This window comes from Synchiropus splendidus, chromosome 3 (assembly GCF_027744825.2).
Source record: "Synchiropus splendidus isolate RoL2022-P1 chromosome 3, RoL_Sspl_1.0, whole genome shotgun sequence".
Lineage (NCBI taxonomy): Eukaryota > Metazoa > Chordata > Actinopteri > Syngnathiformes > Callionymidae > Synchiropus > Synchiropus splendidus.
This window is the reverse complement of record NC_071336.1, coordinates 5,786,751-5,814,185: the sequence shown is the minus strand read 5'-3', so window position 1 is coordinate 5,814,185 and position 27,435 is coordinate 5,786,751. Positions and strand designations below refer to the sequence as shown.

The 27,435-nt window shown below is 41.5% G+C and overlaps 2 protein-coding genes and 1 non-coding gene across 8 annotated transcripts; 2 read left to right on the top strand and 1 right to left on the bottom strand.

The window, feature by feature from the left end:
- Nucleotides 1-454: 454 nt before the first annotated feature.
- On the bottom strand, nt 455-8,427 carry coro1b (coronin, actin binding protein, 1B). 2 transcript variants are annotated; one of them, XM_053860654.1, is made up of 12 exons: nt 8,281-8,427; nt 8,051-8,178; nt 7,206-7,411; nt 7,016-7,138; nt 4,997-5,126; nt 4,274-4,455; nt 4,057-4,176; nt 3,073-3,177; nt 2,837-2,982; nt 2,708-2,765; nt 2,244-2,579; nt 455-1,997 (listed from the first exon to the last, which is right to left on the bottom strand). In XM_053860654.1, the coding sequence occupies exons 3-12, from the start codon at nt 7,407-7,409 to the stop codon at nt 1,875-1,877; spliced, it is 1,527 nt and encodes a 508-aa protein (XP_053716629.1). In that variant the 5' UTR covers nt 7,410-7,411; nt 8,051-8,178; nt 8,281-8,427; the 3' UTR covers nt 455-1,874. The 2 variants fall into 2 exon arrangements, with proteins under 2 accessions (XP_053716629.1, XP_053716630.1); XM_053860655.1 differs by lacking the exon at nt 8,051-8,178.
- On the top strand, nt 8,120-27,295 carry LOC128756272 (oxysterol-binding protein 1-like). Of its 5 annotated transcripts, none has more exons than XM_053860648.1 (17): nt 8,120-8,518; nt 10,837-11,011; nt 11,957-12,165; nt 12,254-12,422; nt 13,784-13,895; nt 13,994-14,177; nt 15,476-15,593; nt 16,758-16,815; nt 17,013-17,177; nt 19,550-19,795; nt 22,691-22,811; nt 22,918-23,021; nt 24,138-24,233; nt 24,305-24,492; nt 25,041-25,276; nt 25,388-25,426; nt 26,354-27,295. In XM_053860648.1, exons 2-17 carry the CDS (start codon nt 10,872-10,874, stop codon nt 26,494-26,496), a joined length of 2,328 nt encoding a protein of 775 aa, XP_053716623.1. In that variant the 5' UTR covers nt 8,120-8,518; nt 10,837-10,871; the 3' UTR covers nt 26,497-27,295. The 5 variants fall into 5 exon arrangements, with proteins under 5 accessions (XP_053716623.1, XP_053716625.1, XP_053716624.1 ...); XM_053860650.1 differs by lacking the exon at nt 8,120-8,518 and adding an exon at nt 8,827-8,971; XM_053860649.1 differs by lacking the exon at nt 8,120-8,518 and adding an exon at nt 8,828-8,981.
- trnar-ucu (transfer RNA arginine (anticodon UCU)) lies at nt 9,366-9,451 on the top strand. Its single transcript is given in 2 exon segments — nt 9,366-9,402; nt 9,416-9,451. It is a non-coding gene; the product is annotated as a tRNA-Arg (tRNA).
- Nucleotides 27,296-27,435: the final 140 nt, after the last annotated feature.

The window sequence follows — 27,435 nt, the reverse complement described above, 5'->3', positions numbered from 1 at the left end:
CCACAGACTGCTTAGCTACCCCTCCCTTTCAAGTGGTCATTTGTGGTCTGTGACAGAGCTGCAGAAAACTGACCTTTGCGTAGAATAACACTTCCCCTGTGGTGCAAAGAAGTGCATTGTCCACATCGCTGCATAGAAGGTAGTATCAGAAGCTTCCCTAACTACCTTGATCAACAGTCGGGGCAGATCTGCAACAAGCGCAAGCTCCCTTGCATTAAACTGCTGGCAGTCATGGACATAAAAAATGAACAGTGGAGAAGTGGAAAAAGTGAAGAGAAAGTGTATAAATAGCAGGTAAGTGTAACAGACTATGGAAGAATGGGAGAGGGAGGCCAGGGAGTGGGACGTCAAAGAAGCAATGAGATTCAACAATATCAACACCGCAAATTAACAATCATCGTCCACCATCGCTGCAAAGTAAATGAAAGAGGAAGACCAGAAATAAGAAGAAAACTTTTATTGAACTTCCGCAGATATCTTATTTCTTCTCTAAAAACAAAACAGTGCATTAAGATTAACATTAATTTTATGCAAGGGAGAATTATTTCAGAAAATTTAATAATGGGAAGGCAAAATAAATAGTAAAAAGTCAGTATAAAACATGGTAAATTCACATTTAGAAACTACAAAGAACAGCTTTTGCTGTTTGAATGTTACAAATAGAGGTACCATGGATTAGGAGAAAAAGGAAGACCACCAACGAGGTTTGTGGACAGGAAGAGGACAGGTGTGAGTCGGGATTACTGTGGCAACCCCTAATGGAAAACGCCGGCAGTTCAAGACTCACCGTCCCCTCAAGATTTTTTGGTTACACTATATATTACGGTCTCATCTACAATGCTTTATTAGTACATTCATAAGACATCATAAAGCGTTGATAAGGCTTCATAGAGCACGATATGATCATAATCACATATGACAACTTATGTTTCTGAAGGGTTGGGAGTTCTCAAGTTTTAAGGTTAAATCCACAACATAAAGTACTTCATAACCTTGCCACAAGTTATATTACAGGATTATGAACATTCATAGCAAGCTCTATAAAGCCTAGTAAATACATTAAGATGTCTTATGAGTGTACTAATAATGCATTATAGATAAGAGCTTAAAGTGTTACCAAATATTCTTCGTTCTGTTCCAAAGTCACCATACAAAGACTTTCCACATGCAAAAGGAAGGAGGGGCTTAAGATGTATTTTAATAGCTTTGATGTAAACACTCTACTACTCACTTCTATGACATTACATATTACAAAGTTGCCAAATTGGTTGACAACATGACTTACAAAATCACTAGTCCTGTTAGACAAAGATTCAAACGGTTTTCACTAACCCTCTCACCAGCGAAACCTTTCCTCCACTGTTAGTCTTACACACATCTCAGAGTGGATTCATGACTATTCAAATCACATAGCAAGTCCACAACACGGATCCCATAAAATCACAGTTTAGCAGCATTAACTACCATGTTAAATACCCCTAATGGTTACATTTGCAAGTCTTTCATTGAGAGAAACTCTGTGGAGATATCTGTTCTACACTGAAGGTTAATGCTATTCTTTTCTGGTGCAATGGGGGTCACCTCAAAATAATTGCATGGATTATCAGAACTGTGAAGAGCACACTTGACTGTCACAACATTCTTCATATAAAACACCAAACAGCTACATAGCAGTCAGGATAGAGGCAACTGGGCTCTCTTCAGACGATTTTTTTGTGGTTCATTTGTAAGCCTTTTTAATCACAGTTACCAAGGTCACACTAGTGTTCGGACCTCTCACAGCAGAGGTGTTGACATTAGAAAGACATCGACCTGTGACCTAAGATCTACTCATTAGGAAGAACTCAGCCAGAATGCAAGGTTCCTTTCTCTTCTCATACGTCGCCGTCTTCAATCCTGGCCAGTTGCCGCTCCAGAATCTCGATTCTCTGGCTTTGAGCAAGCACAACGGTGCGCAGCGCCTTCATCTCTGCTAACAACTCTGTTAACAGATCGTCCTGATGTAGACAACAAAGGGGAAATGGTCATGTCACATTAACATACCTTAAACAACGCTGAATCAAAAGTGAATTACATTTCAGGGCCATCTCAAACACTAGCTTTCATTCACTGAGGTGTTGCAAATCAAACTTTTATCTAACATTTTATAAATGCCTATTTAGTCTCCAAAGGTTTTACACAACTGCAGGAACTGGGAAGTGCATTGTTGCTGGCTGGCGTAAACGCAAACCTAAAACACTCACTTCCTTCTTTGGCCTCTCCATCACACCACCAGTGTCTCCCGTGGCTGCTCTATGTGGGGCCTCCTCTTCTCCCATTTCCTTTGCAGATGATGTAGTGGACAAGGGAGCAGGTACTACGTTGCTGGCTGAGGATGGAGCTCCAGTGCCAGAGTCCTGTGTGGTGATCTTGGGTCTGCTCCTGATGGTGTCTTTGTGCTTGGATGGCGGAGCATTATAACCAGCACTCAGGGAGATTAGGATGGGGACAGCATCCTGGCCTGCGATCCATTCCTCTGCTAGCAGAGCAGGTTCGAGACCAGCTGTGTCTGGATAGAGGTCTCCCTGAAAAAGATCTGACTGAAAAGGAAATGGAGATGTACGGGTATTACCACAGAAAGGCCCAAAAAACAAATGTGTGTGTGTGAATAACTATGAGCAACGTTGGAGTCCAAAATATTGCAGATTTGGAATGTGGAAAAACTTACCTTCCGAGGTACAGTCATTGAGATGGGTTCAACCTTCCGTTCATGCAGTTTATAGAACCTGCATGAATAAATAAATGAAGCGATATGAACTACACAAAAATGACAGCAATCAAGCCCATCCGAACCCACCTGGCAATCTCACACTTGTTGACATCCACCCCTCTTTTACTAAGGAATCCTGCACCCCTCTGAGGCTCCTTGCTGCTGTACAAGCTGAGGAAATGAACGTAAGGCGATTCATCTGTCACCTCGAAGTACCGGATGGTGCAGTCTCCCTGAGTGACATCAGAAATAGAATTGCAAATGAATGGAATAGAAAATGACTTTCTGCTAGCCTACTGTAATACTAATATAGTACTTAATACCTTTCCACAGAGGTAGACCATGTTGGTGTCAGGGTCGTAATATGGTATAAGAACCCCATTACTCGTGTCCATTTCTTGGACTGCCATGGGCTCAGACAGATCTTTCTGAAATAATAATAAGGAAAATGGAAACAATGCAATTTTTCAGCATGGTCAAAGGCTAATTGCTGAATCAGTTTGTGTGTTTTGAGAGAATTGATGAGACGTCCCTGAGCAAAAGGGAAGAAAATGGTTGGCTAATACTATAATGCAGGCCTGGCCAACCTGAGCCACATGCGGCTCTTTTCCCAGTTTCATGCGGCTCTTCACCAAACTTTGTCATTCCCTAAACTAAACGTATGGCATGTGTTTCACCTGTTATTCATTGTCCTTACATATTTGTAGGATGTGGCTCTTTTCAGCAACAAAGTAAAACAATGTGGCTCTTAGCCCCTGACTGGTTGGCCACCCCTGCTGTAATGCAACCAGTTTCTCAGTGGGGAACCAGTTTGAGTTGGGGTGCGGTTAAAGATGAAGCTGAATGTGACCAATACTTTGCATATTCTAATTCAGGCAAATGGACAAACAATGCTGTGTTTAACAGACAGAGTATGGCACACAGTTGGGTATGAAGTAGACATCCTGACACATTACTCTGGGAAAAATTACTTCTCAGCAAGTCTTTCTGTACTGGTAACCCTCAGTGTTACATGGAACTGGAGTGCCACACCCTGAATCATCCTAGCCCAGGCCCAGTGGACCATTCATTAATTCACAACTCAACACACCTGTAAATACTAACTAACTATCATCTTTTTGCCTTTATTTGATGGATAAGATTTCTTTATTATTTCCATAAATGGCCGCTCGTCCATCAAGTTTACTCACACACACAAACTTGTGGACAATTCAAGGTCTAAACAAATATAAAGTTGCCACATGACTGTCAGACCTACTCAAGTCCATTCTAGTAATACCAAAGGTGAGATTTAGCTTATGACTTACTGTATCCCATAAAGCAAGCTGACGCTCACTCATTCGGCTAAAACCAGTGGTGAGTATATTCCCGTTAGACAGGAACACAGCTCTCATGGGTCGAGTGCCATCGTGAACCTTCTCCTTCACCTGCGGGGTGATGCAAGAAAGACAGGAGAGTAGGCATCTCGAGTATTGTAGCAGTCAATGGCCTCTTGTTGAAGATTTATAGTATGAAAGTGGCTACCTTGAGGATGCTGCCTCTCCTGGGATCAATAACTCGTAGAGCCTTGTCTTTACACACAGTACAGATGGCACTCCCATTTTTGTTCCAGCTCACACTGTAGATAAGGTCTGGATGAGCATCACTCAGCTGGTAAACAAGCTCTCCAGTTCCCACATTCCAGACCAGAATTACATTATCACAGCCTGAAAAAAGAAAAAAAAAACTTAACATGATCCCATGTGGTTAGTGTGAGACCAGCACTGCCACGGCATCGCACTGTGCAACACACAGTGGTGTCCATAAAGGTGATGGATGCTGGAGAAGCTTGAGGTGAAGGTTTCAGAGACAGACCCAAAGATGCTCTGGGAGCTGATAAAGTCTGGGCTGCCCTGTCTCTGAGTCCCAGTACCCCATGACTGACAGTATAGTATCATACCAACAACAAACAATATCCCGTTCACTTCAACATCTTTCAGGCCAGCAGCAACATGTAATTACTTTTTTGGGTTAACCACGCTTCATGTTTATTACAATTACAAATGGAGCAGTGAATGGCTAAGAAGGAAGCTCCAATTTCTGTCGTGTATAATGTATAAGTGCTCCAACTGGCCGTCACTCAACACCAACACAGAAAGAGGAGAGACACCTGTCAACTCTCACTATCTGGAAGAGAAGTGAATGAATTCCATGATAGTAGAGCACTCCATTCCAATGAAACACTCACACTTGGCAACAGTGGTTTACCTGCAGTCAGGAGAATGTTGAAGGCAGTGGGGTGCCAGGCAAGTATGCCCACCCTCTTACTGTGCCCCTCCAGAGTCAAGATGGCCTCGGTCATTGGACTGGTCAAGCCTGCATCTGGGATCTGCCATAGCTGCAAAATAAACAAATCTTTTCCTCAAGCATTGTCTTATAATATGACATCAGCACCCGGTCCCAAGCGAATAACCATGAGCCTTTACTGAACTTCTCAACTTTCATATTCACTACGCACAAAAATACTACAAAAATCTTCATTTATTTTTACGATCGCAAACGCAAACTGTCACCTGCAAATACATGTTTGCTGTGTTCACTGATTCCAGTATTAGATTTCAAACTGTGAAAAATTCAACCTAGTTTCATTGTAAACCGCCTGGTAACATATATTGATGATTGTGAGTTGCGTGTTCAATGGTTCAACCACTTTTTTTCTTATTAAGTCATTCTAAATACAAAAGGCATTGTGTTTGTATTTCAGTTCAGTTCAGAGTGTTTCAAACGTAGACAACTTTCATGCGTGTTTCACATGTCAAGACAAATGTATTCCAGAAAAATATTATTAACTCAGTCATATAAATGACATGTCTCTGTTCCCTCTGGATGGAGGTGCCATAATCTCTGGCTACATCTGCAGCCAACAACTCCTCTTCACACTGAACTCACAAATGTTGTTTTGCGCACCATACTGTCATCAACAAGGTTTCAGCCTGCACACTTGCAGAGCAGAGCGATATAGTCTTGTCACACGGCAACAACAGAAACCACAATGTAGCTATACCCTCCCCCCAGCTGTGAAGAGAGGCAGAAACACCTCAGAGTCGACACTCAGCACGCATGCAGCCTGCTCAGACCCAGTGACGCAACATGAAACTATGAGCCTCCATCTTCCTGACAGCCAGGCGTCTGACCCACAACTTTGTCAGCTTTGACTTCATTCTCTTCGAAGTTGACAAAGTCAATTCATTTCATGGAACAGGGCTTTTGGCACTTTATTGATGAAAAAAAAAACATTAGTCACTAATTACAATGATTAACTTGTGGTTCTCCTCACTTAATGACATGAATCACCAAGTAATGAAAACACAGGTGTTCTGAGACACAAGATTGAAATCCCCAGATATGCTTCATCCGTGATCATTCGGTTGTCAGGTGAGCCCTATCATAGGAGAATAGTAAAGAAGGATGCTCCATGGCATTGAGCAAGTCACAGGTTTCAAGCCAAATGTGGAGGAGGAAGGCTCCCTCTGCAGGTGAAAAGAACCAACTCAGGGACAAGGAATTAAAACATGAAATTATTCGTGAAACCACTGTGTCCATACAGTGAAGGAATATGCCAACGATACCGAGCCAGCTAGCTAGAGAAAGGGATTACAGAGAAGGTTGCTGCCAGACAAATACATTGGCTTAAGAGAGCAGCTGCTACAATGGCTTTCCAAAGCAGCAGTCTCCTCAAGGAGTAATTCCCCCACAGACCTGCAGGTGTGCATGAAACTTCAATGAGCAGAGAGGCCCAGAAATAAAGACGTGCTCTGTAACCCTCAATGGCCTAGATTGTGTATGGTCGGGGACAGGTCCATAACGTCAGCACAGAGGTGGCAATGCCATGTTTAGGGTCTGGGATTGGTAAGTCAGTGAGGGTGTGAAAATGACCTCAGCCAATTATATATTTATATAGTTTCTGACTGACCACCTTGTTCAGCTGTGCAAAGGACACATCTTAGCTGTCACACTCCGACAGCACACACACCAAGAGTGGGCTTGTTCAGAGCAGTGAGCCTTGGCCTGCAGGCTCACAGACATGCATGACTGCGGCCTGAGCCTGAGCCCATCACAAATGAGTAGCAGTATCACTATATCACAAAACCCCAATGCTGCCGACATACCGGGGCGAACCCTGCTCATATCATGAGTGCAAATAAGCAAGTAAAAAACACGACAGACCAATAATTACAAATAATAGTTACAATGTAACTTGAGCAACTGGACTGGATGTGAGCGCACCTTGACAGTGCAGTCTTCTGAGGCACTTGCAATGATGTTGTCGTCATGAGGAGACCACTGGATGTCCAGCACTGGTGCTGCATGACCACACACGGTAGGGCATGACTGATCGATTCTCCCACTCTGCGGAGGGAGAAGTTAGAAGTTAGAATGACACATGGCAATTTGATCTGGTGAATCGGCTCCCCACCTTGCCGATCGGAACTACAAGGAAAGCTCCTCCACCACCAGCTTCAATGATTACTGCGATGAATTTAGGGTTAGCGGCACACAGTGGGCTGTCCCACGTGACCCGCGACACTCTCACATCATCGATGCAGTGCTCTGCTTTCCAGGCTTGAGCAAATACATGGCGAAATTTGCTCTGTCTGACGACCCCCCGACGGAAAGACATGTCTGCAAGAACAATAGAAAGATCATTCTGAAAAAACGTGCTCATAAAAAGCTAGCGATAAAGTAAGGTACGTTCTTAACAAGTGCATCGCACTCTTTTCATGACACCCTCATTTGTGCCACAAATCCTTAAATCATATTGTTAGTGTCAAAGGTAGCATCACAAGCTCATAGGGGATGTTACAATGTTTACCATGGCATTCACGATACCAACCACAAGGAGGAGTAGTAGCTAAAACGTACGAACGAGTCTATTTAGTCAGCGTGAGCCTCAAAGAACACCAACATTCTTTCGTGTTGAGGGCTGAAAGTACAGTCAGGCTTCAGTGATCCAAAGACCCAAGCATGCAGAGGCCAGGGAAAGGGGGTTGGCTAGTGGCTACCAAATAAAGCACAATACAACAAATACTGAAGTTACAAGAACATTGTTCTCGATCAAATTGGGCCCGGCACAACAATGGCTTAGGTGTAATGTGGGCGAAGACGCCATAAAGAAAGAACAAAATGTTCCGCAGCTCGATGAAGAGGACATTTCACTACGAGTGACACAAAACGTCCACGCATCTCTCATCTCCGATAACGCTAGCAAGGTAAGGAGGGAGCGATGGAAACTGAAGCCCCATTATTGGGACCATGACTAACCTGACTTTGAAATTGCTTTTCTTAATAGGGATTTAGGAATGCCAAGAGGAGGCCAATAAAAACAATCCGCTGCCAGCAGCAGTAACTTAATCCCCTCCTGTGTTCAGACAGGCGTCGATGTCGACGACCTATGACAAAAAGAAACACAATTGAACAAAATAATACACATCGGTGTCTTGAGTCGTTCCTCGTCAATAAAAGCGGTTGAGCAGCGGAAAACAGAATCCTACCCGAGGGAGCATGTCCCACGGAGGAGTCCGGTGACAAAGGTGGAACCGGATGAGATGCAGACGCCGCTCGGCTTGTCTCTGCTTTCAGGCGAGTGTTTAGGATGAACGAGGAGTGGAGCAGCAGAATCCCAGTCACTTCCGCTTCCAACAGGATGCTTCAAAGAAGAGCCAGAACCAAGATGATTACCTTCTTGTGGTCTTTGGTAACAAAGGCGGGCAGGAAACAAGATAACTAACGGTGAGGCGATCAACGTTACTGGATACTATTACCATTCATTCATTTTCATTAAAAAAACAAAAAACAAACAAACTGATGTGGTGTTCTATCAGTCTGGAGCAGATGGATTGAGTATCACTGGAGATATTACGCAAAAATATAATGTTGAAATCATACAAGTATGACGCATGAGCATTTTCAAAATGGTTTTATTTTGAAATGTCATGCCAGAATGAGGTAAAACGTCCCCGGTGCCTTCTGGAGGTGCTCGACAATTAAAACAAACTTTTATGACGTGCTGATGTGCCTGATTGATTGTTTTAAAATAGTATTCAGTGTTGTTTGCTGGGCTTGTTTAACAGCAGAAGCCGTATCTCACCTTATTCAAAGCGTGGATTTCCGTCATCAACCCATATTTGTATTTCACGCATATGTCAACGTACCTTGGATGCTGAAATAACAACAACCATGAAGGTTCGTTAAAGTAAGTTATCCTATTCAACACATGTTCAACAAATGACGTCATTGTGAATGTACCACAGATGTACAGAGCCGACTATAACGATGACAACTTTGGATCCATCGACTTAAGTTACTTAAGTTAGGACGGGTGGATTTAACAACTCCATGAATCTGTTGGTTCGTTGGTGGGAGGTGATAATGCGATGAAAGCGGTGATTGTTTAACAAACACGAGCGGTTCACGTTGATCGAGTCTCATCGCCGTTGTTTGGCCAACATGAATTGGAAACGTTGTGTTCCCTACCAAACCAGTATTGTGATCCAGGCACAAATAACGAAAGAAGATAGCCAAGCTCAATAGTTCACTCTAAGGAATATAGATCGAAAATCATAGCAGTGCAACAGGTGGCTCCGTGGCGCAATGGATAGCGCGTTGGACTTCTAGGCTTGTGCAGCGATTCAAAGGTTGTGGGTTCGAGTCCCACCGGAGTCGACTCTTTTTGTGTGTGGGATTTGAAACCCAATGCATATTAGTCCACCTTTTTTTCCACATGTGAGTAATGACAAAATCCACTTCGACAAAGACTCGATGTACAGTCATAATTGCAAGAAATGACACATGTCGTTTTTCTATTTCCCTTTTTCCTTTCCACATTTTACGTGGGTAAAAATTATATGAATATCAAATTGTTGCGATTAAATGATTTTGTTTATGTATTCTGAGATTTGACATGATGATGATGCTAATAATAACAACAATAATAATACGACTAATAATAATAATAATTGTTATTATTATGTTGCCAGACCTTCGGAACGTAACGCAGTGTTTTGTTTCATGACGGGACGAATTTGTGTTGCACCGGGTGTAACCATTGAGCTAATGTTAGGCTTGGTAGATGTAGCATTAGTGTCTTCCCGTCATATTTGACTGCAGACGCAGGATAACACTTAAATATAAATGAAACTGGTCGATGACTCATTATCCTACAATCCCGAAGCATCGTGTTTATATTATTTGGATTTATATTGCTTTGTGAGGGAGAATTAGCCATCTCAGCTTGGTAGCTTCCGCCGCGTATGAGTGTCAGGGTGAGCGGTGACTTCACCGGTGTCTGGTTGCTCAGCTCACATTTCGGACACGTCAAGGTAAACATTCAGATCATTTTTTACAGCGACCAAGATGATTCAATAATTTCGAATGATACGCGATGAGTTCAGCCAGATGTCCTACGACTAATGTCAGATGTAAAACTTTTCGTCGGTGGTTTATTTGCCCAACTTCTTACTACGTGGGTTAGCATTGGGAGGCTTCTACTGTCAAACCCACATCTTCTATGATTATGCCCTCCTTTGCAGTTAGCCTCACATTGTATTTAAACATAACAACGCCAATCTGTGTCCCTAATATTGTAACACTGATTAGAACGACTTGTCAATGTAACAACGGCCTTTGTACGCAATAAACTTGTCGTTTTAAGATTCATTTGAAACCTGGCTATTCACATAAATTGTGATGGCAGTAGTCAGAAATGCCCTGTTACACCCCCCCCATTCCTCATTCCTCCCTAAAAGAATACTTTTACAAATGTGAAGTTTTTTTTTTTTTAGCAGAACGTACCATTGATGATATTGATTCCCCAGTTAACCTTTGACCTGTTACACCACTTTGAAAGATCAACAACACTATTGAACCATTTATGTGCTGTGTGGCTGGAAGTTGGACTATCTCTATCTTAAGTGTACTGATATATTAATCAGACATAGATTACAGCTTTTAAATCCTTGCTAGTCTGCTGTCACACTGACCAAAAACCTGGACTGTATCCATATTTTAGCTTAGCACAGTTTAAGCAATCTTATTTTCTGTTTCCCCAGGATTCCTTTAATCCATCTCCTGACGTCGGACTGTAATGTCGGAGCCCAAGACTCCCACCACTCCCACCCCGCCTGGTGACACATACAAAGGTTGGGTGTTCAAATGGACTAATTACATCAAGGGATATCAGCGAAGGTGGTTTGTCCTCAGTAATGGACTCTTGTCTTACTACAGGTATGCTCAATTTCATGGCTGGATACACAAATCATAGCAAACGTGTATGCAAAAACATGACATGCATGTTGTTCTAAATGTACAAAAATTTGACAGAAAACATAATCCGACGAAACATCATTTAGATATATTCATGGGCTAAATAAACGATTGATTTGACCAGGTTCCTCTCTAGAACCTAAATCTGTTAAAATGTCAAACATGTTGTCATAAAACTGGATAGATGGTTGCTGGTAGATGGTGATTATGAATGGAGTAATTGATTGAAAAAAGTAACCTTATTGATTCCAAGATGGGAAATTAATAAGGAGTAGCCGCATCATTGAATACGAATAAAGATTACTGCACAAAATACAATTGTAATCTAATCTAAAATAGAAAAGGTACAAAATAATGTAATAATTAATGTCATACCATTATAACTTCACATTACTTTGCAGACTAGTACTAGTACTGGTGGAAGAATGTGGACATGAGGATTTCCTATGTGATAGCCAAGTTGCATTTGAAGTATGCTTTTACACAGGGAATGTCTTCCTGAAGTCATCTTTGTCAATAGCGGTGGTGAAATTGTTTTTAAAACAAAATGGCGTCACGTGGATTTGGGATTTGACTTGGAAACCACACACGAATGTCAATATTTTCTTATAAGCAATATTGTTAAGGATCAGTGTAGACTTTTGTGCTCACCTTAAAAGTGGCCATTGTGGATTTGAATTCAACTACAGTACTTGAAAGAATCTCATCGGACAAGTTGAGCTTGCTGTTCTTGCATTTACATTTGTGTATCAATATGTGTCTGTGTTCTTGGGTGTGTGTGGCAAATTAAAAACCAGTGTGTCATATTTATTAAGTGTGTTGTTCATGTGTGTTTTTGGATTTACCTAAAAGACTGTGACCTTAAACAAGTGATGACTGCTTTATATTGACGACCATGTTTGTTAGAACCCAGGCAGAAATGGGCCACACATGCCGTGGCACAATCAACTTGGCCACAGCAACCATTACTGTGGACGACGCTTGCAACTTCGTCATTTCTAATGGTGGAGCGCAGACGTATCACCTGAAGGCCAGTTGCGAGGTGGAGCGCCAGCGCTGGATCACTGCTCTGGAATTGGCCAAGGCCAAAGCAGCTCGCATGCAGGCAGAATCAGGTGAACAAGTGGAATGCAGAATGTCACCATTGCAGTTTATGGAGAGGCAACTCCACTCAATCTTTGCTATTTTTTTTTTTTCCAACAGATGATTCTGGGGATGATTTCTCAACATCATCTCCATCGGTGGCGCCAGGTCAACCTGAAGGAACTCAGAATTCTGAAGTCCAGTCGGCTCTCAGGACTCTAGGCAACAAAGTGGAAGATCTGAGAACTTGCAACGACCTGATCTTAAAGCATGGCTCTGCCCTCCAGAGGTTTGATTACATTACACTGGTCCACTTCTCGTATTACACATTAAATGAATAGTCTTTAAAATGGTACATTGGTAGTTTGGTATAAATAGGCACAGGCAAATGTCCATATTTGTTCACTGTCTTAGAGTGTAACACAAGTAGTGCTGTACATTGTAATTCTGATGAGGTTCTCATAAGTGGGTCAAATGCCGCCTGCATCTTGGTACCTTGCTGGAGGTACCAAACACTGGCGTGCTTTACACTGAAGCAGTGGAAGTAGCGGCAATATCAGTGAATAATGAGGGATTTGTGAACGCCTTATTGAGGAAGAAGACCAGGTCCATGTAAACAAAGGACTTATTTTTATTTGAACTACGTCATTGCGGAAGTGATGAATCTTTAAACTTGCTTCACCTATTTCTGATGACGCTGTTCATCTTTTGGTCAGAAGAACAGGCTTAAATTCTCACTGGTACCATTAGAACGTCCAGCTGTCATACAGTGGTTTGGCAAGTCTCATCTGATGCTGAAGCTGAAGAGCATTTTTACATGTATTCTACTGGTGCGCCGATAGGAGCTACCTCTAGTGACTTTCCAAAGGCTAATTTCTGGAACTCGAAACACTGATCTGAATTTTATTCACTTAGAAATAAATTTATACACTAATTTAGAGATTTTTCAACACAACCAACTTTGTAGATGGCATATGATCATTTCTCACTGCATATTTATGCGTAGTATCTGACAATTTTATGTGTCCTTAAGGAACGTTTTGTAGCAAGCATGTTTAATGATCGCTGGGAGGATAATAACATATATTTAGCATAGCATTTGTTTGCCTCTTACCTTTCAGCTTGAGCAAAAGTATTGTAATAGTGTGTAAGCTTGAAAGGGTTAGAGAGGTTCTTAGTTTGATGAGTTTATTCAATACCTACTCCAAATTTGCTTATTTACAAAAAAATGCTTTGAGTTTAAGTAATGAAAGTGACGTAGTGAGCTGATGGACCATTAGGATTGCCACAATATGGCCCCTGGCGAGAGCCATAATTTTCACCCTTACTGCTTGGCAGATGCACCAAATACAGCTAGTCACATATCTATGATAGAATACTGAAAAGATCCTGATGTCGTTGCATTATTCATTTATTTAATTATAATATGTGAGTCATCACATCAATCACAGTGTGTTTAACTCTTGGTGGTCTAAGGGATTCCTGAGCCAAAGTGGAGATGTCATTCTTGGTGCACCAAAATAACCTGTATACTGGCCTTGTCTTTGCTGGAACTCTGATTCAATTGTTTGTCAAAGGCCTTCTTGGATGTGTGTGACCCAATTAGATAGACTTGTATTGCAGTCAATGTTTCTTATTTCAAAATTCCAGGTCCTTGTCTGAACTGGACAATCTACGTTTGACGGGAGAGGCAGGAGATAAGATCCGCCAGGTGACTGAGAGAGCTACACTGTTCCGCATTACTTCCAATGCCATGATTAATGTGAGTTTTACCTACCATTTTATGCTTAAATATCTGAACTATAATTAGATTCAGGCTTCCAATATGCTTCAATAATGGGCTTTTGTTTTGTATCCCAGGCATGTCGAGACTTCCTGTCCCTAGCTCAGGCCCACAGCAAGCGGTGGCAGAAAGCTCTGCAGGCTGAACGAGAGCAGCGGGTGAGGCTGGAAGAGACACTTGAGCAGCTGGCAAAACAGCACAACCACCTGGAAAGAGCTTTTAGAGGTGCAGCGCAGGTCAACGCTGTCTCAGATAATAAAGGTAACTGACTGAGCATAGTCTTGACACACCCACTCAACCGTCTGGGCACATATTTTACATTTTTAAGATACACACACCTCAGACTGCTCAATGTTCATCCAACTGTTGAGCTTAGTCCCATATCTGTAGTCTGTATTGAAAGGAAAATGTCAGTGATCAATACATGCAGTATACCTTTACACTATTAGTTCCTGAAGGAAACAAATCAATTAATCAATAAACCGGTCTGCAAAATGGAATACAGTATATCAGGGATGTCAGACTGGTCCTCAAAGGGCCGCAGTGGGTCCAGGCTTTTGTTCCAACCAATCAAGAGGACACCTGGAACTACACCAGCCGCCACTCTGTTCCTTTTGTGGATGTATGACCCCCCTGCACTACACTTGTTTTTAATCCTCATTAGTGTCAAATAATTGTCTTGACTGCTTACATTGTTGTTTCAATAAATAGAATAGAAGTGTCAAACTGATGAAGCCAGACCACCTGATTGATGAGTAGGCGTCCATATGATTGGTTGGAGCAAAAAGCTGCACCCACTGCACCTTTGTGGACCGGTTTGACATCCCTGGTCTATAGTCAGTCATGCTGTTTATGCCTTGTACTTGTTGCCCTCTTGTGGTTCTGGATGGAAGCACAAGCACAGTTGTTGAAGTTTTTTTTTATTCTGTGCCTGAGACAAGCTCTGCTTAAAGTGATAAGGCACTTCCTGATTTGGTCTGCCCATGCTTGGAATAACATTCGTTCATGTCTATGGTGTGCATTTAATGAGTCATGACATGAACATGTTCAAATGAAGTCTGTCAAAACTTGTTTCAGTAAAAAGACATATAACAAGTATACCACAGCAAAGATTTACATTCCCTATTGATGCAGGAAACAAACAGACCAGACCACAAAGCCTTAATAATTAGTAATTAGTAATTTAGTAAGTTAGCACTCAAAACAAAATACAACAAAATAGATCTTGCCCAGGTAGAAACCGCCCCAGTCTATAAGCCACGGATGCAGGGGTGCTGTCTTATAGTCAGGAAATTACGGTATGTATAACCAAGATGAGCTCAGATTATCATGCCACTGGATACTGCATTGTTGCATCATGTAAGATTTGTTAAAATGACACATAATAAATACTAGATCCAAAGTCACTGAGAAAAAAAAAAAGACATTTGATCTCCTGATTCTTTATTCAATTTTGACACTGTAAACATACAATATGTGATCATTAGTTAAATGTTTGCTCTGTGAGACAATTGAGTACTTTTTGATTGAGTTGTAAACAATTCTCATCTGTGGCTCAGGCGCGGTTGTTCCAGGAAAAGGCGAGGCCAGTGATGAGGATGACGACAATGAATTCTTTGACGCTATGGAAGAGGCTCCTGAATTTATCACTGTACCTGCAGATCCCCAGTTTCACAAGTCAGTACATTTAGTTTCTTGAACTCACTCTGACGCTGCTTTTGTCAGTAAATGTTTGGATAGTGTAGTACTGTGTTTATTTATTTTTGTCAAAACTGACTCTGAAGTTCCACATCATTCCTCAAATTGTGTACACTACTTACAATAAGTCCGGGATATTGTGACGTCCTCAGTGGATTTCATACATACGGTGTTTGCCACACTATAGTGATTTTTGTGATAGTGGGGCATTTGTATTTATTTTGTGTTTTCCACATAATGCTATCATTGTATACAGTGGACCTTACATATACACCCTTGTACTGCTAGTTGGGGGTTACAAGACCATGTGACCTGCACAATATAGCAGTGGTCTACTGTCCTATTCGCTGATGAGTGTTGGATCAGTGTTGCTGGAGAAGGTGGGGTGAGCCAGAAGCCAAGGTCGTCATGGTCCCCAGGGTTGGCTTTGTTGAACAGTCTGAGCAGGCATCACCATTCAGTGCTTAATGGATTTAGATATTGTAGATGGCTCAGTCACAGCACAGTCTAACCTCGGGGACCTGATAGAACACATCATCACACTCATATGCCGCAGCACACACTGTACATTTTCAATTTCTGTTCATGAATGATGATGCTCCACCACACTGTGCCAGAATCGTCACAGTTGGTGTGGCCAGCAATGTCCCCTGACCTGAACCCCATAGGGCACATCTGGTACCACCTGATGCAGCAACTAGATACCTGTTCCACTCCACCCAACGTGATTTGCCAGAACTGCGTGTAGCACTTGGAAGGGTGGGACACATTGCCTCAGAACAACATCATGAGACTAGTGAGGAGCATGAGACATTATCAAGCTGTCATTGCTCCTAATAGTATACCCGCTACTGACTTCTGACCATTTTGGTTGTTTAGGGCTGTTTTCGTTAGTGTCTAAATAGTTGGGGTGATAAATATTGAAATGATCAAAATGGTGTTTCTTCTTGTTCATTAATAGTAATAGCAAAGGGAACTGTTACTTATTTCAGTGCAATTCAGACCAAATAGGAAAGGCACTCATATAAATATCCCTAACTTATATAGTAGTGTAAATCCCAATAGGTTTGAAATGAGTTTGTAGGTATTGCTTCCTTCTCTAGTATTGCAACTCTGAGTGGTGTTGTGCAATCTCTTTTACAGGAGGTCAAGCAGCAATGTGAGCGGTTTCAACAGTGAAATGTGCCCTGATGATCAGTCGGTAGGTCACTAGTTTGAAGTCCACAAAAAGTAAAATAAACAAATAAATGAATAAATTAAACATCGTAAAAAATTTGCATGTGAACACAAGAGTAGATGCAGTATTACACTGTAATTCTGTATTATGTCTCTGCATGTACACAAATCTTGGATTGAAGCTGGAAGAAAATAATAAATAGTTCTTTTTTTGTCTTTTAGCTTAATGAAGAACCGTTAGCCATGAATCAGGAGTCATCTTTACAAGAACTTCTCCCCCTGAAGAAGAGGCGAACACGTATCCCAGACAAACCGAACTACTCGCTCAATCTGTGGAGCATCATGAAGAACTGCATTGGCAAAGAGCTGTCAAAGATCCCCATGCCTGTGAGTCCCACTCAGTTACTGATTCAGTTAGGTGTGATGTATGCCAAAGTGATAAACAGAAGTCCCACTCAATAACCACAGTAATGGCGCCTGGCAGTAGTTCCCTTGGTTGATTTTCATTGTGTGTGTGACTCAGGATTTAAGAGTAACCAGATAAACCACATTCTTTAAGCACCAGCTTCTATCAAAACAGACATGTCAGATCTTTCACTTGAATGTGGTTATTATAAATGGTTTCGTAATAGAGAGACATATGAAAGGAAGATTTTATCTTAAGAATTCAAGAGCGCAACCCAAGCCATCATAAATAAGTTTGTTATCACGGGTGAGGTGAGTCATCATAATGGGTTTTTGTTTTGTTTTCCACTGTTGATGACTGATACGGCAGGGTGACCTACTCGGACGCATATCATACAAATGCATCCATGCATTGTCATGATTTATATCAGAGTAAATGTGTCTGGTAGTGTTTCACACCGTCTCTCACTGAACTGTTGTGTTACGGCACTGGTCAAACCATGAATTTTGTGTGTAGAGAGTGCTTGTGTCACAACTTAATGTAAGCCTCATGTGTAGACTGAATACAACTTTTCTAACGCCAGCATAGAAAAAAGTAATTTTGCTCTGCTGACATGAGCGAAGTCTAAAAAATTTCACTTCTGTGAATTTTATCTTCTGTGGGTTAGTCTCCACTAGACTCATCAATAACGGTTTAGAATGACATACTTGTCCTCAGGCATTGAGCCTTACTTACTGCTTTTCTGGACTGAATTAGCTTGTGGCCCTAACATTGTGAGGCAGCAACAATCCTTATCCTTATGCTACAGTGGCATGGATAGCAGGGCTTTCCAGGACTATTTCACTGTGGAGCACAGCTCAGTTACCAAATGTGCTTGCGTTAAACATGTATTGGGAATACATAACATTAAAGCACTTTTTGCTTTTCATGTTTATTGTTAAACAGCAAGCAAGCAAATCAAGCAAAACAATAACATTCAAGTTAAATGCATAATAGAACAACACAAAAAAAGCTCTTTGAGTGGCAGGTGCTATTTTTTAACTTACTCCCGCGACACAATCGTAATCACTGTTTTCTGTTTGGTCTTTTTATTTATATTTCAAGATAAGAGAATGCTCTCGGAAGCACAAACCTCTCTGTAATAGGACAACTTGTGTATTTATGTTATTACATGATGCCAATACACAATTTAAGGAGTGGGGTGAAAGTCATTATTTTAAAGGTCTTGAGACCAATGTTTTTCTCTAGGATAGGATTTGTTAAAGTAACTAATGCTGATTTAGGTCTCTAACGTTCTCACATTAACCATTTGTCAACATTAACCAGTGGAAATTTTGTAATGCTGTTACATCACCACGAGATGGTGCACGTGTGTCCCTAAATGTGGCTGTGCAGGTCTAAGGACAAAAATAAAATAAATCGAATAAAATTAAATAAATAAGTGAATGTCATGGTAATGAAAGGCAGAAATGTGTTCATTGATATTAAATCCAACTCCTCCTATGAGGACACAGGGTCATGAGAGGTTGGCTTTTGCAAAATGCGGTACTGTAGTTGCATATGAACCAATCAGGAAAAAGTTAGTTAGGTCATATTAAAGCATTAGATGGACTGTTATATAACCTGAAGTATCCTATTTTGTGTGCTTTGAGTCTCAAACTTCGTACACTGTAGTTTGCTATAAAGTAAACCACATTTCTATTTCTTTAGTTGTATTTGAAGCTGTAATTGACTGTGCCTTATTTGTTATATTGGTGGTAATAGCCTATAAACACAACAGTGGTACTGATCAAGCCACAGCATTTATGTCCCCATGCAAAAAAAAAAAAAAAATGAAATAAACAAACAATGACATGCGGTGACGCTCTCATTTCACAATCCAGTGAGAAGCATAGAGGTTTAGATCTCTGAGGGTAGGAGCAACAGAGGCATAAAGAAATGCTGCAACGCCCTGCGGAATGTCAAAAGGAATTATCAGCATTGACACTGACGTTGGTACAGCAATTGTTGAATGAAAGAAAAGGAAATGTCTATTTGATGATATGATCTGAAATGTTTTTGCGATAAAATTGTTACAGGATCAGGTGTAGAAATTGCCCGGCATGGAACCTGCATATTCCATGACACGCATGTACCGACAGGAAAAGTTTTTCCCAGACAATTTATTATTGAAACACTTCATTATGGTTGTCAAGAAATCAGTTTAAAAAGACAACCAATTGACAGATTTAACACTGCTATTAGATGTTGTTATTTTAGCAGGAATCAGACTTGATTTCTTTGCCTGTCTGCTTTGGGAAATTACATGTAACCAATGTATGTTGTGATCCCTGTTTGTGCAACGTGTTTCTAGGTGAACTTCAATGAACCCATATCCATGCTCCAGCGCTTGTCAGAGGACCTTGAGTACCATGAATTGTTGGATAAGGCTGCCAAGTGCCACAGTTCACTGGAGCAGATGTGCTATGTAGCAGCCTTCTCTGTGTCTTCATATTCCACGACAGTCCACCGTACTGGAAAACCTTTCAACCCCCTGCTTGGAGAAACGTATGAGTTGGACCGACGGAGAGAAAGTGGATACCGTTCGCTCTGTGAGCAGGTGGGATGCAAAAATGTCAAATGTCATTGAAAAGTTCACAAAACCGTAGTCTTTTAAATGTCACAGATTATTTTTCATGAAAGCAGATGGTTGGGGATGGGCATATGAGCTGCATGTATTCTTGACATAAAATGAAAATGGAAAGTAGTAATGCTGGGAAACAAAACACTATTATTGTTTTAGATTTTATTCTGATCGTTGTGTATGATGATGACCATTTTTAACCGATCAATGATAAATGATTAACTTTTGCCATTCATATTCATTGGCTCAACTCTACCTTTGGTTGGTGCAGTTTAAATTTGTCTGTCACGTTATTTCCATAGCAGAATGGCAAAGAGACATATTTTGCCTCAATGTATCTGCCTCAATGTAAATATTGCATGAGTCGATTTCATACACATGAGCTTTGCATAGCCAAAAGTGACACCACGTATCCATGGATCTCCATGGATCTCCGTGTTTTGCACACATAGATATGCAGTAGGTCTCTTGCACTCAAAAATTACACACAAACACCCAATGTTCAATTTACATCCAGTGTCTGATGCTCAAGACAACTGCTGACTCTCTTGTGCTTGACACTAACACCGACATCAGAAGAGGAAGCATTTATTTCACTGAATGTGTTGGTGAAATTTACCTCAAAATACTTAATTTACAGCCTTGTTACAAATTGCATTAAATTAGTCTCTTGCCTAAAAATTCTCCACAAAATACTAGAGGTGCTCCGATTGATCGGTCGCCGATTGTGATCAGCCGATTTCAGCGTGATCTGTGAATGCCGATCACTGCCTGTCATTGCCGATCGCAACAACTGATCAGGTGTGACAGCCAGCGCTCTGATGAAGCCCCGCTTGTTGTGATGCGTCCGCTCCTCCCTACCCACTGCTCACTCGGCAGCAGCATGTCTTCTGTGAATGTTCTTTCAATCTCTCATGTAAAGTTTGCATCCTGCAGCACATGCACGGGGAAATGCTGTGCAGGGAAACGTGTTGAAACTAAATACGCCATTTAAAGCTCCAGCACTGGATGGATCACAGAGAGTTTTCCGTGCTCATGAAAGTGAGACTGCTGGTTCCTCTGCAGCAGGCTGTTAGCGTGGCTAGTGCTGAGCAACACCCACCGGTCAGAACGTGACATTCGGAACGCCAAGCAAATTGCCCAAGAAACAACTATTAATCGCGAGCCAAATGCCCAGCATTTCTCAAGTGTCGTTTACGTGGAGGTGGAAGTGGATTTTGGAGTCTGACCGGATTTTGGAGTCAGGTCTAGCGTTCATTACGTAGCGTCACCTGAATCTGAAACGTCCAGAGGGAACATGTTCATAAATGCAGTGCTCTGTCTCAGACTGAGTCCTGCTGCAAGCTGCCATGCTGCCATTATGTAAATATTTCACAGACATAGCAAAGTAACAAGAGACTCGCCAGACTGCAAACTTCTGAAGAACATCACCATAGCATAATGCTGCCACCACCATGCTTCACTGTAGGGATGGTATTGAGCTGGTGATGCCTGGTATTCACACCAAAGAGAATCTTTGTCTCATCAGACCACAGGATTTTGTTTCTCATGGTCATGGAGTCCTTCAGAAACCTTTTGGCAAACTCCAGACAAGCTGCCATGTTCTTTTTACTAAGAAGTGGCTTTCATCTGGCCACTCTGCCATGCAAGCGTGATTGGTGGAGTGCTGCACAGATGGTTGTCCTTCTGGAAGGTTCTCTCTCCACCGAGGAATGCTGGAGCTCTGACAGAGTGACCGTCAGGTTCTTGGTCACCTCCCTGACTAAGGCCCTTCTCCCCCGAATGCTCAGTTTAGACGGCCAGTCAACTCTAGGAAGAGCCCTGGTGGTTCCAAACTTCTTCCGTTTATGGATAATGGAGGCCACTGTGTGCTCACCGGAACCTTTGCAGTAGGCAGTAGGATAGAAAAATGCAGTAGGCATTTTTCTATATTCTTCCCCAGATTTGCCTCAAGACAATCCTGTCTCGGAGGTCTGCGCACATTTCTTTTGCCTTCATGCTCGGTGTTTGCACTCTCACATGCACTGTCAACAGTGGGACCTTTATATAGACAGGTGTGTGCCTTTCCAAGTCACGTCCACTCAACTAAATTTACCAGAGATGGACTCCAATTAAGCTATAGAAACAGGATGAAACTGAGCGCAGTTTTGAGCTTGATTGCAAAGGGCGTGAATACTCATGTAAATGATTTCTTAGTTGTTCATTTTTAATAAAGTTGCACATTGCCATAATGCTTTTTTCACAGTGTCATAATGGGGTATTATGTGTTGAATTTTTAGGCAGGAGATTTATTTAATACAATTTAATAAATAATAAAACGTGGAAACAGTGAAGTGTTGTGAATACTTTCTTTGGATCCAATACTTGCGCTGTACATTTCATTTAGATTCAAATGTTAGTCCTTACAGTGCTACCCACAGCATTTCATTGTTTGTTTTTTTTGTACCCAGAGCCATGTGGCACATGGCAAATCATCCTCCTCCCGTGTGAGGAAGGAGAACTATTTTCTGACCTGTTATTTTTGGATTCTAAATCAAGCGATCTTATCTACATTGTTGGTGTTGAAATGTCTGAATGCGGTGTCCTTTGCCACTTCAGAAAAGATACAGTGATTTGTAGCTCAAACATGTATTTGCTGTCCTATTTTTTACAGATTATTGCATTTATACACATTTCACACTTTCTCTATGTATAATTAAATATTGGTCCACTCAGCGTATTTTAAAAGGGCAATTAACCAAATGTAATTTCTGCCTTTCTTCATAGATTATTGGAGTAGAAAGCAACGCCATGTTTTGGCCTATAATCATGACGTATTGTGTATTGAAGGATTTACTCTCTTACAGTAAGTTTGCTTAACTTGTATTTCAGGTGAGTCACCATCCACCAGCTGCAGCACATCATGCCATTTCTGATCGTGGCTGGGTCCTGAGGCAGGAAATCACAGTTGCCAGTAAATTCCGAGGCAAATACCTGTCGATAATGCCGCTAGGTAAGCCATATTCGTCTCTTGTTATAAAGGAAGAAGAATGGAAACTGCATTACCATGTTGCTGTACCCTTATATGGTGCCTTCAAATTAATTCAACTTCTCTGCAGGCACAATTCATGCCATCTTTGAGAAGAGCAAAAATCACTACACATGGAAGAAAGTTACCACCACAGTACATAATATCATTGTCGGAAAACTATGGATTGATCAGGTGAGACTTTGGGTTAGCTGTTGCTTGAATTATGTCACTTGTGTCTGCTGTCCAACCAACAAAGGGACAGATCTTTAAGTTTCTTACTTAAGGTGAAATGAAACAATTATAGTTCAACATTTTAGAACAACCACTTGTTTTACTTGTATTGGTCATTTAAAAAGACCCAAGTAATGCAGTGAACATTGCCCTTAAACAAAAATATAAATGTACTACCACAACACACTGTCATTCTGACAAGGTTCTCATAAGGGCATCAAGCCGCCGCCATCATGTGATGTCATTGATAAACTGACATTCTTGTTTTTTAACCCTGTCATTCTATTAGAGAATGAATTGCATGAACGGCTCATGAGACTGATGGGAACTCAAGTAATGCAAATGTAATCTAATTTAAATCTAAGAGTTCTCACTATAAGAAGGGTCAGTATTGCAAGTATTGACACCTCCTTACCGCTGTTTTGATAGCTTCTTTGCTGTGTTTTGGGATTGTGTTGATATCAACTCTATCATCTCTGGGATCAATGATCCTGCAAAGCAGTGGAATGCAGATGGTTGCCGCTCGTCCCTCATTCTTTGAACTAGCTGCACCGATTTCGGACGACGTTCTTCACCTTATGGTTAGGAGAACAGGCTTACATGCTCACTCGCACCATTACAACGTCCAGCTGTCACGCGATGGTTTGGTATTTCTCCTCTAATACTGAAGTTGAAGAGCTTTTTTCACATGCATTCTAATGGTGCGCTGACAACAGATACATCCATTGACATTAGAACAACACTGAATTTGATTCATTTAGAGCTAGATTTACGCTTATTAAACATTGTATTTCAAGAAAACCAACTTTGTAGATGATGCATTATCATTTCTCACTGCATATTCATTAGACTGCCTTTATTCATTGTACAATGAATTTATTTGATATCATGAAATATTAATGACATAACATTCAAATTTAAATTAGAATGTGAGTGCTTCAGTGTTTTTGGTGTATTGTGAATGTTCTGATGCTCTTACCACGTACCGTTCCACCCAGGTGGGCCATCAGATGGGCTGAGAGATGAATGTCTTTTTTTCATCAGTTCACGGCTAATTATATATTTTTCTGTCTTTAGTCTGGAGAAATTGATGTGGTGAATCAAACGACAGGTGACCGCTGCCATCTGAAGTTTGCACCTTACAGTTACTTCTCCAGAGATGTAGCAAGGAAGGTAGGAGAGCACATTTTTATTTAATGTGCCCCACTGGCCTCACTGACACTGTGTGTCACTCCTGACTCAAGGTGACAGGGGTTGTTATGGACAAGGGCGGCAAGGCCCACTATGTGCTTTCTGGCACATGGGATGAGAAGTTGGAATTCTCCAGAGTTATGCAGAGCAGCCGCGGTGGCGAGAACGGCACAGAGGGCAAACAAAAGACTGTCTACCAGACCCTGAAAGCAAGAGAAGTGTGGAGAAAAAACCCTTTACCGTAAGTGTCATAAGACTAGTGTGATTTTTTTTTTTGCATAATGACTATCTGTTGAGCCAATTACTTTGAATCCTTCCCAAAGGCGGATAGTTGTAGGTCCAAAATTGACACTCATGGTGAGATGTTTTGAATAGACTCTGTCATTGTATCACATGTTATATGAAATCACAGTGCAGTTTAAGTTGGTTTTTACTTGGGGCAATCTGTATGTATATGATTTTGTGTTTCCATTGGACCTATATATGGAAATGCCATTGTCATAAGGTGATATTAGGTAGAACAAGCTTGCTGTGTGAGTATGTGAGGTTTTGTCCTCTGAAAAACGGGCTCCTTCCAGTTCATTTCTCATGACCACGCCCCCTGCTGTGCTCACTACTACTGTGTGCTTTCCTTTGATTTTCTGCGTCTTGTGCTTTTTTGCCAGAAAGTCCATACGTGGACTCTCATAGATTGTAATAGATCAGGTGAAAGTGCTTAAGTCAGTCAGAAATTGAAAGGCGGATGCACCACTCACTCACTCACTCACTCATCCACTGGTTCGTCCACAGTGAGGGTGCAGAGACCATGTACTACTTCACCACCTTGGCTCTGACGCTTAATGAGCCAGAGGATGCTGTAGCGCCCACAGACAGCAGACGGCGGCCGGACCAGCGGTTAATGGAGGACGGTCGTTGGGATGAGGCGAACACTGAGAAGCAGCGCCTGGAGGAGAAGCAGCGCACGGCCCGGCGTGAGCGAGAGCGCGAGTTTGCCAGCCATCGCAGTTCAAGTCAATCTGAAGAAGGTGGGATTGCTGGATTACTCTATGCCTGCTGTTTCTTCTTCTTCATGGGGATGATCTTCAAAAAAGGGGTTCAAAAATCTCTCTGTCTGATATCCCTTCTTTTTTCAAAAGCTATCAATGAGGAAGGTCTCACTGACCCTGCACTTAAATGCAAGTATAATATCTATTCTCTTACGTCCTTGTCCTTTGATGCCTCCACCTCCGACTTGAGCAGGTTCTGTTTGGTGACATAGTTCTGAGTTTATTGATCACCTTTCTTAAGCTGCCACCATACAGCTGAACAGCTTACATTCCATTCATCAACACATACCTCAGCTCCCGAGGTTGACACACACGCACATGTTACTCACGTCAGATTTGGACCATTTGTCCACTGCATAAAACTTGTCTTTGCTAAACAGTTGCAACTTCCCTTTCACAGCTCCTGCTTTAACTGACAGACCGGTAAAAAGTGGCTTCCGCACTTGCACACTACACCTGATGAGGTCACTTATTATCCCTGAGATTTGCAGGGAACTTGGCACCCGTACTGTTGCATGCAAGATCACATGTTATTGCTTCTTAATCTCCGCTTACCTTGTTTCTGCCCGTAGAGTATGTCTGATTAGTGGCTCAACCGTTAAGTGAAAGGGGATAACATTGGTCTTTTTGTGTGGGTGTCTCTCCGCGTCTGTGTGTCTACCTGGTTTGTGTGTCCTTAAATATTGTGTATTTGCATGTCTGTGTGCGGTTTTGGTCGCGTTCCAGTGCTTTTGAGAGTTCACATTTCCTTCATTGTTTCATTTAGATTAGATTACATTAAGATGTCTTTATTCTTCTCATGACGGGGAAATTTTGGTTGTCATGGCAGCACCCAAACATTGAAATTTAAGACATACACAAGCAACAAGGCAGTCAACACTGTAGAAAAACAATGTTGAAAAAGAAAATTAGCATCGTAACTAAAAGTTACAACAAAACCAACAACAATGTGCAGAATTTATGTACAATTTTAGCATTGCTAAAATTAGTTTTTTTAAAATGGGTTTGTGTATTTTTCAATGAGCATCATTCATACGGTGGTTTGTCTTCCTGCAGGTACGGCACATGACAACTACAGGGCTCTTTGGTTTGAGCGCTGTGAGGACCAGAATACAGGGGAGCAAGTCCACATCTATAAAGGAGGATACTGGGAATCTAAGGAACGCTGCACCTGGGATGGCTGCCCGGACATATTTTGACCTTGAGCTGTGCGCTGAGTACCGCGACGACAAAAATCCATCTGTTTTTCAGGTGGACAGAGCCTGTCCAGGTGGCTGCTCCCCTTCAGTGGCTCTCTATTCTAGGAGATTTCCGCTATGGTCACCTGTCTGATGCAGAAGGAGAGCAATGCTTCCTCTTCTTCCATCCTTGTCTGATCTAACTCCTCATCCAGAGTCTTAGTATCATTTGCTTGTTGTCCCACATCTGAGGAGGATAAAATGGCAGGTGCTTTGCTCTTGAACCTTCAGGTTCTAAACTAGCGGCACATCAGTCTTTCGCACCATTGTTCCAATGAATGCGTATTCATCATCAAGTTATCAACAGGTGGCCTTAATGAGAAATTGCAAAATATTTCTTGCTTTTCTGATTCAGTGTCTTATTGTAATTCCGTGTGTGTGTGCACGTGTGTGGATCACTACATCTGCTCTTCCTTCACCATTGTGCTGCTCTGTCACATTTGGGGGCAACACAGACAGTCGAGGGAAGATAAGACGTTAATGCAGTAGTGAAGCGGTCAGGCGAGTTCATCCATATGCAAGTTGGTCATAACACCAAAAAAACTTGTGATCTTGTCTGATGTGTGTTTTGTGGGAGTGAATGAGTGTGAATTTCTCATCTTTGTAAGTGTACTTAAAAAATATGAAGAATAAAGAGACAAAGAATTTAATAAGTATTGTAAATAAGTGATTTTATAAATGCATAGATATTCAGAAGATAATGCTGAAAGCTGTAAGGTAGGTTCTTCTCCTCACGCCATATATATATATATATATATATATATATATATATATATATATATATATATATATATATATTATAACATTTTTTTGTGGAGATTTGTCTTCATTTTCTGAAAAAAGGGATCTTTCGCACCTGGCAACCAAGTGAGGTGATGTGACTTTGTCCAGTATTTTGTA

Coding starts and splice junctions, on each gene's coding strand:
- coro1b (XM_053860654.1), bottom strand. CDS start 7,409: ATGTCTTTCCGTCGGGGGGTCGTCAGACAGAGCAAATTTCGCCATGTA. Junction 5,127..7,015: donor CAGAAGACTGCACTGTCAAG/GTGCGCTCACAT, acceptor TTTATTTTGCAG/CTATGGCAGATCCCAGATGC. Junction 2,580..2,707: donor CAATGACTGTACCTCGGAAG/GTAAGTTTTTCC, acceptor TTTCCTTTTCAG/TCAGATCTTTTTCAGGGAGA.
- LOC128756272 (XM_053860648.1), top strand. CDS start 10,872: ATGTCGGAGCCCAAGACTCCCACCACTCCCACCCCGCCTGGTGACACA. Junction 13,896..13,993: donor CTTCCAATGCCATGATTAAT/GTGAGTTTTACC, acceptor TTTGTATCCCAG/GCATGTCGAGACTTCCTGTC. Junction 14,178..15,475: donor CGCTGTCTCAGATAATAAAG/GTAACTGACTGA, acceptor TCTGTGGCTCAG/GCGCGGTTGTTCCAGGAAAA.